At 30.2% G+C, this 12,718-nt stretch overlaps 1 protein-coding gene across 3 annotated transcripts in view; it reads right to left on the bottom strand.

Moving 5' to 3' along the window:
* Positions 1-12,718, bottom strand: part of MYCBP2 (MYC binding protein 2) — a 377,400-nt gene that overhangs the window by 106,015 nt on the left and 258,667 nt on the right. For 2 of the 3 annotated variants that reach the window (XM_037800440.1, XM_037800439.1), the window contains exons 36-39: positions 10,510-10,584; positions 7,558-7,782; positions 6,562-6,694; positions 2,717-2,839 (exon numbers count right to left, since the gene is read on the bottom strand). In XM_037800440.1, coding sequence (XP_037656368.1) covers positions 2,717-2,839; positions 6,562-6,694; positions 7,558-7,782; positions 10,510-10,584 — 556 coding nt within the window. The remainder of the gene's footprint in view (positions 1-2,716; positions 2,840-6,561; positions 6,695-7,557; positions 7,783-10,509; positions 10,585-12,718) is intronic. The other variant, XM_037800441.1, reaches the window with a different exon arrangement.

The following is a 12,718-nucleotide window of genomic DNA, read 5'->3' as shown; positions in this document are numbered from 1 at the left end:
GTCAAGCCTACTTATAATTGTGCCTAAGAGTCTTCCCAGAGAAGCTGTTTGGTTACTCAGATGTGGCCTCTCTCTCTCTCTAAGCCCACTTGGCAGATAAACCCACTACCCTCCCCCTAAGTGGGACATGGCTCCCAGGGGTGTAAATCTCTCTGGCAACACAGGACATGACTCCCAGGGATGAGCCTGGATCCGGCATCATGGGATTGAGAAAATCTTTCTGACCAAGAGGGGGAAGCAAACTCAAACAAAATAAAGTTTGAGAGGCTGAGAAATTTCAAATGGAGTCGAGAGGTCACTCTGGAGGGTATTTTTACGCTGTATATAGACGTTCCTTTTTAGTCTTTAGTGCATTAGAATAGCTAGAAGGAAACACCTGAAACTGTTGAACTGCAACCCAGTAACCTTGATTCTTAAAGACTATTGTATAACTATGCAGCTTACATGGTGTGATTTTGTGATTGCGAAAATCTTATGGTTCATACTCCTTTTATCCAATGTATGGGCAGCTGAGTAGAAAATGGGGACAAAAATTAAATGAAAAATAGGGTGGGATGGGGGAATGGAATGTTTTGGGTGTTCTTTTATACTTTTATTTTTATTCTTACCTCTTTTTTTGGAGCAATGAAAATGTTTAGAATGTACAACCATATGATGATACCGTGAACTGATTGCACACTGTGGATGATTTCAATATGTGAATGTATTTTAATAAAACTGAATTTAAAAAAGATATGAAATAATATAATTATGTGAGAGTACACATATTAAATAGTTTAAACGGCAATGAAGAGGAGAAGAGAAAAAAATATATATCCAGACTAGTTGATGCAGGAACTGGAAAACAATTGTTTTACAGCCATATTCCCTAATTATGATAGAGTTTCATGAAAGACCATTTCAACTAAAGCAACAACAAGGGATAGATTTATATGGAAAGAAATATGCATACAAGCTACATGTCTTCATTCTTTAAAAATTTAACACTGTGGATGACAGAAAGGATTTTGGAGATTATAAAGAATTTGGTAAAGTATTGTTTTAAGGAAAAGAATTTTTACAAAAAGCATTTAACTTCTTTTATCTTGGACATTATAAATAATTAAAGAAAATGGGAATTGTTCTTAAAGCACGTAAAAACATAAAGGTTAGACATAGTTAATCTAATTTAAGTATCTTAATATTTCTTTCTACCATCTAAATATTTTAAAAGCCTACTAACAAGTGCATACTATTCTACTTTGGAACAATGTTAACAAACTCACACTTTTAAAAGTAATATTTTATCATGTATTTTTGCATCTGCCAAAAATCGATTTTTATTCCTACAGTGTTATTAGTAAATTATATTTTAAAGACTGATGTACAATGACAACCCAAAGTATAATCATGTAGACATTTTAAAGACTGAAAGCATACAATTTGAATTAAGCATGGCTTTAAAACAAATTACCATAGAAGTATAGTAGTGATAAGTAAATGTTGAGACTTTAATTTAAGGGCGGGCAATCGTAGGGTAAAGGGGACATGAAGGAAGAAAACACTAAGCATTTACTCCAGCTAAATATGAAGACCTAGCTTAAGCTGACAGAAATCAGAGCTACCACAAAGTGAGCAAGCAGTACTAGCATCCAAACCTACAGAAAAGATCAACTCAAGAGTAGGGAAGCAAAAAAAAAATCTTATGGCTAGATTTCCTTTATAAAAATACTTTCTGTAAAGTAATAAAGATATCCAATAGAAAACTTTATTTTAAATCTAGTATTTCTTATATTCTATTATTATCATTTTATTGACTATTTCATTATTTTTCTTGCTCTGCAAGTCAGGAATAACGACACTGTATTTATTTCTTGAAATCAAATTCTGTGAATTGGTTTAAATAAAACGTTAAAGTAAAATTATTTCCCTGTAGGCTATATCTGTATATTATCTGCTGACAATATGGCTGATTTTGAAGGAATCATGGTCAGGTGCAGAGATAAGAACCATGAATGTGGCCTGAATTTACAAAGAAGGCAATTTTGGATGAATCTCAGTTATAAATTATTCCAAAATAATGACTGTTCGCATTGTCCATGATTCTGCTCTGCTCCATTAATGCAGCTTTTTAAAAACGGTTGTATAATATTTTATATTCATATGTTTAGAGGTTTTTTTTCTTTTTACGACTTTCTGGTTTATTATATATATCAAACTCAAATGTGATTTTATATAATTGTAAATTAGCTAAATTAACTTGCTATTCATTCAAAACCACACATATTTAATGAAGCCATTGCGTAAGCTTATTTAAAAATAATATTCTAATTTTATATGGATTATTTTGGAAAGTTCTTTGTTGCTCAACATTATTCTCAATAATAAATGGATGATAAAAAATTATAATTCTTTTACTAGATATAGTAACACAGAATCTTTAGGATGCCAATTCAAGGTGAATGTCTTTAAAATAGAAAAAAATAAGCAATAACTCATATAAACTTAAACTAAAACTGGTAAAATATATACTATATATTATACAAAATATATACAATAATAAAAATATATATGTAATACTGTAAAAAGAGAACCTTCATTAACATTTAAGTGTTAGTTTCCTAGGAACAAACTTTAATACAGTTTTGTGGGTGAATGGGAATAAAAACGAATAGAAGAGAAAGATAATAAAAAGCACTAAAGTTAGATAAGTAAAAGACTCACTTTTAACACCTACCTTTATTATTTCCGAGTCCATAATCAAATCCTTGGGCACTGCAACTTGCCCCTTTATTAAAAGCTTGTACTGTGAATGGGCTTGGAGGCGGGGTTTGAGAATTTTGATCCAGAAGAACTTGTTCTACAATAAAAGACACAACTATAAAATTAGTTTCATGTGTGGCATTTCCTATTTATATAACAGAGAAAAATTGCAAGAAAGATTTTAGGATGATTAGATTTTAAAATGACCTAATATTTAGATTTGATTAGTCTAAATGCCAATAAGGTCACCTTGATACTGACAGAGCATATGACAAATCTTTATTTTCATTTATCAAATATGCATGAAATTTAGAAATGGGATATACTCCTACAGAGCCGATTTACCTTTTTTGTGGCAAGACATATCACTGAATGTATACTAATTTTTCTGTGCTAGGATCTCTTGTATTTGTAACAAATTTACACAAAGGCATTTTGCAAAACAAAAATGGATACCCTATAAACCTGAAATCAAAATATTCTGTATATTGGTAGTCACATAGAAAAAAAAAAAAATCTTCAAAAATGTCTAAGTTTCCAGTAGAAAAGGAATTTTCAATTCTAAAACACTTTACGATAGGAATGAGAAAATTTGGGAAAATTTAACTTTTGATTTATTATTACTTATTTTCTCTAATTAAAAGCATGATACAGCAAGTCATGTAATCAGAGCCTATTAACATATCCTGAAATCAGCAAATGTGCCAGAATTCTTATTTAAAGAAGCAAATGGCAAATATTTCATCCAGTTTACAAATGGCAAGATGTAACACAGAAAAACATAAAAAGGTAAACTAAGTTAATCCCCTGCAATCATGGAGCTGTAAGATTCTGCCTGATATAATACTAAAAACACTAATACCATAGTTAAATAGCTATATTAAGGTCAACTAAAAAGAGATAAAATATGTCAAAAAAGGGAGAAAAAGTGTTTATTCAATTAAATTAACATTATGCACAGGGATGTATGCACAACCATGTGATGATATTGTGAGCCAGTGATTGTATACTTCGGATGTTAGTGTGATGTGTGAATGTATCTAAATAAAATTGCATTAAAAATAACATTATGTATAATGAAATGTTTTCAATATATTTTAAAAAGTCAATATCCTTTTAAACAGAAAAAGGAACCAGAATAATGTGGTGGCACGTTTTCTTCCTACAAGTAAAATGGAATTTTGTGGTACCAGTGATACTACATGTTCTACCTATCTCCTAGCACTTGTTTATCAAAAAAACCAATCTAGCACTCCCTTAGGCCATACACTTCAGTATGAGGTATTTTAGCAGTGGAATATTTCTTCTGGTAAACACTCATAAATACTTCGTTTGAATGGAAAGATAGCTTTGCCCTCACCCTCTAGACTTGGAATGGTCCAGCACCAAGAGTGAAGTCTCTGTTTTTACCACAGTAATAGTATGCCTACTGGCTTAATCTATAGAAATCAAGGATCTATGAAGAATTTTTACAAAGGGGAAAATTTTTGTTTTACTTCTAATACTTCATATAAATAAATTACCAAAGCACGAAATCCTCTTATTTCCATGTTAAATATAGTTAACATACTAATACCAATGAGCAGACTACTTGGATACTACATCAATTAATCTTAATGATTTTAAGAAACTAAACTTATTACTTTCCTCCTTATTATCCCAGGTTTTATGTTAAAATATTAAAAATCACATGACCATATATATACATATACATACATACATACATACATATATATATATATATAAATATAAAGGGTCATTAACTGATTACAGGGAGAAATGAGAATTTCTCTTAACCTCTTTTAGAATTGAATGCAAACCACTCCAGAAATGATATCCTAATTTAAGAAACATTTTACATTATATGAACCTTCAACCTTCTATGTAAATGGGATTACAATTTCCCATGTTAAAACTTGCTCCTTAGTATGAAGGGCATTTTACATTTTAACGATAATAGCTATCCTTACCATCTACTAACTTTAAACATTATTTGCTCATTTAATCTTCATAATCTCCTTTGCAAATGAGAAAACTGAGACACAAGGGATTAGGTAACTTGGTCAACGTCACAAAACCAAAAAGTTGCAGTGCTGGGATTTGTACCCTGGCAGTCCAGCTCTAGAGTCTACTCTTACACATTATGCTACATTGCCAGTTAAGATAATTTTTAAGCTAGAAAGGTCCTTTCAGAGTCACCTAAACCATTCGCTAGCCTTAGGAGGGTTCATATTATTTAACTATGTCTTACATAAAGTTGATCTTCCTTTAGGTATTTTTCTTTATATCAGAATATTCCTATTTAAGGCAAAACACTTAAAAATTTATGAATATATAGTAAACATATTTATATATAGTAAGCATACAGTAAATGTAAGGTCATTTTCTACAATGTCCAATTTATATCAAATGAAGCCTTTTCCTTCAAAATGTAATGAAAGTTGGTTCTATCATCTCAGAACACTGTTTTAAAACCATATCATGTTTGACTAAAAAGTTTATCTGGCAAGGAGAAGGTGGTTAGGTTCTCAAACTGTGCTTAATGGATTTTTGATGCAGTATGGTATGGTGTAATGAGCATGAATTTGAAATAGGAATAGATTCTGGTTCGAGTCATATCTATCACATAACCTGCTTTATGACCAGAGGTAAGTCATTTTAAATTTTATGAACTTTAGTTTCCTTATCTATAAGATGAGGATCATGTCTATCTCAAGGGCTTGCTGTAGGAAAAAAGGGAGATGATATACCTAAAATGTACTCTATCATTCATGCAAGTCTGAAATCTTTTCTGACACTTCTTACCCCTTGGATAGTAAGTATTATAAGTTTATTACATTTTAGATAAAGAAATATGTCCTTCTAGTTATCTTACCTTACCTCACTCTACTCTTAAAAAAAATCCACCCCATAGTTCTATAAATTTGGGATTTAGCAGAAAAGTCTATGCTTGATTTATCCATATCCCCTAACTATTAATTTTGTGATTCAACTTGAAGTTATAAAATGTAATGAGCAACTAGTACATGCCAACACACCATTTTAGTACTAGGAAAACAAAGATTAAAAACAAAACAAAACACAATCTGTGTTTGGCCTTAAGGGATTCACAAAATAGGAAAAAAGAAAAAAAAACTTAACTTTAATACAATAGGATTTTCTAAAGAATATAGCTCTTTAGGAATACAGAGAGAATTCTTAACTCTGTGAGGATCAAAGATTCACAAAAGTGATAAATAACATGGCCTGAATTCTGAAGAACAAGTTTTTGCCACCAAGAGAATGAAGAGAGGGGTACAAAAGGGGAAAATCTTTTATTAAATGAGATCAGCGTTTAAAAGGTAAAATAAAGTTCAAAATTGAAAGTCTAACAAAATAGGAAACTCTATAAAAGATGCTATACTTTTATTCAATGCCTCTAAGGCAAAATTAAATTGAATAAAGTTGCCAGGCAAAAGTTCTGCTGTTGGTGGTCTGAAAACTGAACTTTGATTTAGTGATAGAGTGAAATGTTTAGTCTTGGACTAGTACTGAAGTATGAGGAATACAGATTCATATTAATAAAATAAGAATCAGGTTTTATAAAGATGCATTCACATGTTTCACACTTTCTTTAATTCTCTTCTTCCATGGGAATTAATTTGGTACCTACGTATTTTTTACAAACCAATTTTAATAGTTGCGGGATATTTAATCCTTAGTTTTGCTTTTACTTAAAAACTAAACAAAGAACTCTTTAAGATGAAAAAAAAATACAATGCATAAATTTCTGCATTTCAAAGGTTAATCAGAATAAATCACAAATTTAAGCCAACTTGCCATCTTCATGTCGGAGATACTGGTTTCCGCCTCTGTCTCTAGCTAGGGACCACGCCTCTCCTTCATCACTTTCACAGAACTCTACCATGCTGTTCTTATCCAGCTGCACCCATGTACCTTCAGAATTGGTTACCTGGCACATAACAGAAAGCATGATTGATTGGCTTTATTCTTCCAGGACATTGGGACAGAAAACCAGTAAAAGGTTTAAGAATTTGAATACTGTAATCATTCCAATATATCTATTATGAAATTAGTTTCTGAAATTAAGACCACAGCCTGAGGTAAGACAGAAATCAATGAAAAGTTTGCTAAAATACTGTGTATTTATAACTTTGGCTATAATAATAATTTTTAAACCACAAAGATAATCCCTAAATAATTTTTAAATATTGCTGAGAAACACATGGCTCACGATTTTTTTTATATCTAAAATGTCAAAATAACATACTCTCTATTATTTATGCTGATAGTGTCTATAGTGCTACTTGAAAATGACCCTACACTGAGAAATAGCATGACACACTACATCTTCAAGCTTATTTGCTGAGGCAAATGCCATAGTAGAATAAATTGTAATTTTATTTGCTCAGGACTTCAGTGAGACATATTAATCGGAACAAAGAAATGAAACCCTTTGTTATATGATCACATCACCATACCAATTCATATCAAATATTTTAAAGTGCTGATAATCCATGATAGTACAATACATTTATAATAATGAAAAGAAATATGCAAATACTGAACATTTATGTATACAATACAAATCATTTTGTTAATATAAATAGTTTCCACAAGAATAATTATGAAAATAAAATTATTAGAAAAGAGTCCAGAAAAACTACATTAGTATTTCAATACAGATAAAGATAAAGAAGATTAGCATTTTAAAACCTGGGGTGGAAATGGCAACCTGTTGAAGAAAGAGATGGTTTGGTTGTATTATATCAAAAATGAATATCTTAGAAGTCACGAAGCTACAAGAATCCATACCTCTCCCACTGCTTTGACTTTGTTTCCCAGAACTAACATTCCAATTGGGATACCTCTAAGGTTAGGGCAGCTTCTGATGTTGTGACCTGAAGGTCCTGTCTTCACTACCTTGTACATGCCTGGTCCTCCTCGCAAGAATGGCATATCCTGTTCTTGCATTGTTGCTTCCTGTGGGCAGCCAGAGTGTATGTCCTTGAAAAAGTCATCAGTATTAGTTTTAGGTTCCTGAAAATTTGAATAGAAAACAAAAAATACAATCCATTATCACTTTCAAAATCCACCTATTAATAGCTTTCACAGCAAGTCTATACTGTTAATTAAGAAGATACATGCTATCTAAGGATATATAGTCAATACAACTATTACAGAATCTTTCCATTTTTTAAAGTTGAATATTAAAAAAAAAAGATGAAGAAAATATAGGAGAATAATTACACCTTTGACTTTTGCCCACCACATTTTGAGAAACACAATAGGATTTGATTTAAATTTTATTTTTAATGCAATATTTAACAGTAGGGGAAATGAAAATTATTTACTATGTGAATCACAATGGACTGATTTTGTATCATTATTATTGCAATGTTTTATGTTGCTATGTATGGACAAAAAAGCCTAAATCTTCATTTCCTCCTACTTTTGTCTGTGATAATTATTTACAAATAGAGAAAATAAGCATGAAGACTTTGGAAACTTATCTATAAACAGAGATAGTGATGAAAAATGCATAAATACAGCCATATCTTAATATTAGTAATTATATATGTATGAAATAAGAATGGATACAATAAGATGCATATACATGTATGTGTATATAATAATGTAATTATTAGTAGTAAATATATTTTGAATGAAATAAGAATGAAACAAGATACTAACTCATACTTTCTTAATAGAGTAGAAATGAAAATGTCTTGCTAGATTTACCAAACCATTACTACACAATAATATATTAATGCTACTGAGAAAAAATTGTTTATACTTTTAGTAGAGAGAGAGACCAACATTAAAGATGCATTTTTAAGTAAATATAATACATTTGGATATCAAAGAGTAGTTATTAAAATGCAAGAATAGAACTTGCCCTAAATTTTCGTTGAATCTGAACGCTGTGATGAAATTATTTCTTATGTGAATGCAATAAAGAAAAACAATCGATAACCTGCTCATATTTGCTCTTCTTCCCAAAGAAAAGTTCTACACTAAGGGTTCTATACTATTTTACTCCTCTAAAACAGATTTTAAACTGTACTTTTAAATACAGTACTTTGTAATATAGATGGCTCTTTACAGACCGCTTTATTTTCAAATAAAGCAGCAGATAACCACAATGGGAAAATGACTCAAACATTAGGTTAAAAATAAAATAAGATTTTATAATGTTATAAATAGAATAAAAATGTGAAACTAACATTATGCAACACAAAATTTTACTGAATAGCTACATTCCTATAAATAGTTTCAAACTAAGAGTCATGCATACATGTCCATGTACATAGTAAAAAACAAAAAAAAAATTAAATCCTTAAGTTAAATAACATAAGCATTTAAGAATTCTGTACACCTGAGACTTCGTTAATTCAATATCTGGTCGGCCAGGGAAAATTGTAAACCCACTTATTAACCTTCACAAAATATTTTGTAAATCTTATTGTGATGGTGAATAATCATCAATATTTATTTATAAAATGCTCTACACAATATTTAGTTTACATTTACTGTAATTAATACTATTTAATGATATTCTTTAATTTCATATTGGCAATTTAATAGAAAAGAATTTCTTTTATAGGCTAGATTTATCATCTCAGACAAATCTAAAATATTTACTTTATATACAATGCTTGTATATTTGTAAAAATTTATTATGTGTATGTACAATGATACGACTATACAGAGTACTTAAAATAAAAATGGACAGTAAAAGATATCTACACTTTAGTGTTATTATACTCACAATATTTTTAGTAAACATTTAAACAAGTGTATTCGTGAATGATCAATTTTAGTAAATACATCATTCTGTTTCAAAGTTGGAAGAGGGAAGTTTTAGTCCTGGTTACTAATGATTTTTAAAAAATTATATGGTACAACACATCAAAAGTAACAGGCAAATATTTATACATTTAGCAGTAAAGACAGCTTTACTGATATATAATATTTGTAGAACATTAAATTAGTTATAACAATAATTCCAACTTGCAATCATTCAGGGTATCAATGTGCAGAGAAGTCTTGGCAAAACTAAGAACAACTGCAAACTGTTCAATGAAAGGCAACAACTAGGAACTTTTATTAAAATAGTTAATATTTTGTTGGATAGTTAATGAAACTATATAAATCAATACATACAAAATTAAGTTAATCTCTTTTTTTGTACTATAAAGTATAAAAATAACATGCTATAACTGTGCCTGTTATTTCAAGCAGTCCTAATATACATGTTTTATTTAACACAGTAAAGGGATACCCAGGCACTAGTCCATGAAATTGGTGAATTTCAACAAATATTTTTTCCCTCCATTCCCACCCCATACTCAAAAAGCAATGCAAAAGGCTAGGCTTTGGAAAAAACAGACAAGTCAGAGGGTCTGGACACTACCACCTAAAAAAGCTAGCTCTGAACAGGCCAGACTTGGATGTAATTGTTGGAGAAGCTAGTAATAAAATTAAATATTATAAATTAGAAGTTATGTAAAAGTTTAACATAAACTAAGAATACATTTTTGGACAGGAGTGGAGGGGAAAGAAGTTGAGGGGAAAGAAGTTGAGGGGAAAGGAGTAAAGAGGATACTCTTAATGTTAACACTACATATAGATCGATATAGTTTTCTTTTGTTGAAAAATTTATTATTACTCTTAAGCTAAGGCTTCGAAAGATATAAATGTAAAATTTATTATACATGTTGAGATAGCTGAATAATGTATGACTTTTCCTTAAAGTTAACTCACCTGGGGGAAAAAAGCTTTGGAAGTCCATGAAAATACGTCCAAATCCCTGACTCCTTGGCTAGCATTAAAGATATTCTGAGCGACAAAGTTTAAGAAAGAAAAATATCAACAAAGAAAGGGAACAGGATATCATCTGTAGAAGATGCTTTCACAGTAACAACATTTTCTATACTCTAGCACCAAACTGAAATATTATTTTACTAAAGGGAAACTGAAGCCACCTGAGTAAACCATACACCAAAAAAATTCTGATAAATAAAAATTTTTGTCAAAAGCTTTCCATGGATATAGTGTGTCATGCCATTTACTAAAATTAACAGCCAGACGTTGGTATAAAGCTTGACAGTCAACACAAGAAGGAAACCTTAAACCTTAATGTTCCTTTAAATGAGAGAGCATCTGTTACAATACATGCCAGATTTGTTTTATCACCAAAAAAGTCTGCTGTTTTACAAAGCAAATGTGAATAATACAGAATGTATAGATAATGCAACTACTATGAATAACAATGGCATTTAGTATATGTGAACTAGTAGTTATCACTTGTAAAGTATGAAAATTAAGTAAAAAGTAAAAGAAAGACCCCAAACCAAAAAATCAAAGTCATTTTTAAATTTCCTCCCCTCCATTAATGGGAAAAAAAAAATTACTTGGAAATATTACTGAAAAGCATTAGCAAATGGATTAAGAAAAATACAGAGAAAAATATACAATATGAATCTTTCATCAAAAGACAGGTCTAGTGTTCTCCATCTCAAAGTTTAGGAAATGCACAGAGCATTTAAGATCTCTTTATTAAAGTGTGAAAATATTTTATTAAAGAACAACTCAGAGTAGCATGCCAAAAAAAATCAACATTTCCACAAAATGCCCTGATGAAAATTTAATTGATACATTTACATAGAAATCATGCTATCAATCTACACCTGGCCTGAAATTAAAATCTTCCCAATGGGTAGCAACTGCACAATTTTACCGTCTCTATAAATATTGTGGTAAATAGTTATTATTGGCAAAAAAGAAGACATTCAAATGTTAATAAGAACTATCATCATCTAAGAATTAAATGCAGAAACAGCACAATTCAAAACTAATTATGTCATTTTAGACAATGAGAATTTAATATTCTCTAGTTCTGTATTTTCCATGTGTATATGTATATGAATAGATAACCATTCAAGTTATAAGTATTTATATTTATTTAATTTGACAGTTCTAGCCAAAGGAATATGATTTTTGTAGCTATATTTAGTTTATCCTTTTGTAACTATATTTACCCTTATTTTGCCACTATATTAAGGCATATTGAGCATAAAAGCATAGATTCTGGAATCACATAGTAACATATATGCTAACTCAGAAATAAGACATATAAAAAGTCAGAAAAAAATGAGTTTCTAATAATATGCACACAAATAAACGTAAAACACACACAAAAAAACAAGAGCTAAAAGGAAAAAAAAAAAAGCCACATTTGAAAATAGATAGCAAATAGGGCTCTTTCTCTTTAAGTAAAGTGGAGACACGTTGCAAGACTTTAAAATGGTACTGGGGGTGGGGGTGGGAGTATGTCCTTACAGCTTCTTCCTTATATATAATAATTTGTTGAGTATTTGCACAATGGTTTTTCAACTTCACAGAGAAGAGCAGTGCAGACCCTTTCACATAAAACAACACCAAGATTTTTTTTTTTGTTTGGTATTTTCTATTTTTAGTATAAATTGTTCAAGAATCAAAAGCAATGCAGATGAAGTTTGCAATGAAGAAGCAATGTGGTAACTGATTAGCAATATTTAAAGCTTGCACTTCTTTTGTATTCCAATGTGCAAACTTATGTTTTCTCTGTCTACAAAATATACAATTTAAACTCATGTAACTGCTAACCATGGTAGTAAGTTGCCAATAAACTCAATTCTGAATATGCTAATTACATGTGGATTTACATTTGACACTTTTATTGCTTTTGTTCTGCATATGTAGAAAATTGTAAGTCCACACTTGTTTACTATAAGATTACTTTCAAAATGCAGTGTTCTAATAAAATTGCATTTATCAAGTATTGAAAATTCACGAAATAGAAAGCTGGAGTTTAAAAACAGAAGATATTTGCATAGTTTTCTTTGGAAAGTACAGGCAAGTTATAGTCTAAAGATATAAACGGGCATGAAAATATTAATTTCTCCAAAGTCTCAATTTTGTACTATTAAAA

This window comes from Choloepus didactylus, chromosome 12 (genome assembly GCF_015220235.1).
Source record: "Choloepus didactylus isolate mChoDid1 chromosome 12, mChoDid1.pri, whole genome shotgun sequence".
NCBI lineage: Eukaryota > Metazoa > Chordata > Mammalia > Pilosa > Megalonychidae > Choloepus > Choloepus didactylus.
Note: the sequence above shows the minus strand (reverse complement) of the source record. Positions and strands in the feature narration are given on the sequence as shown.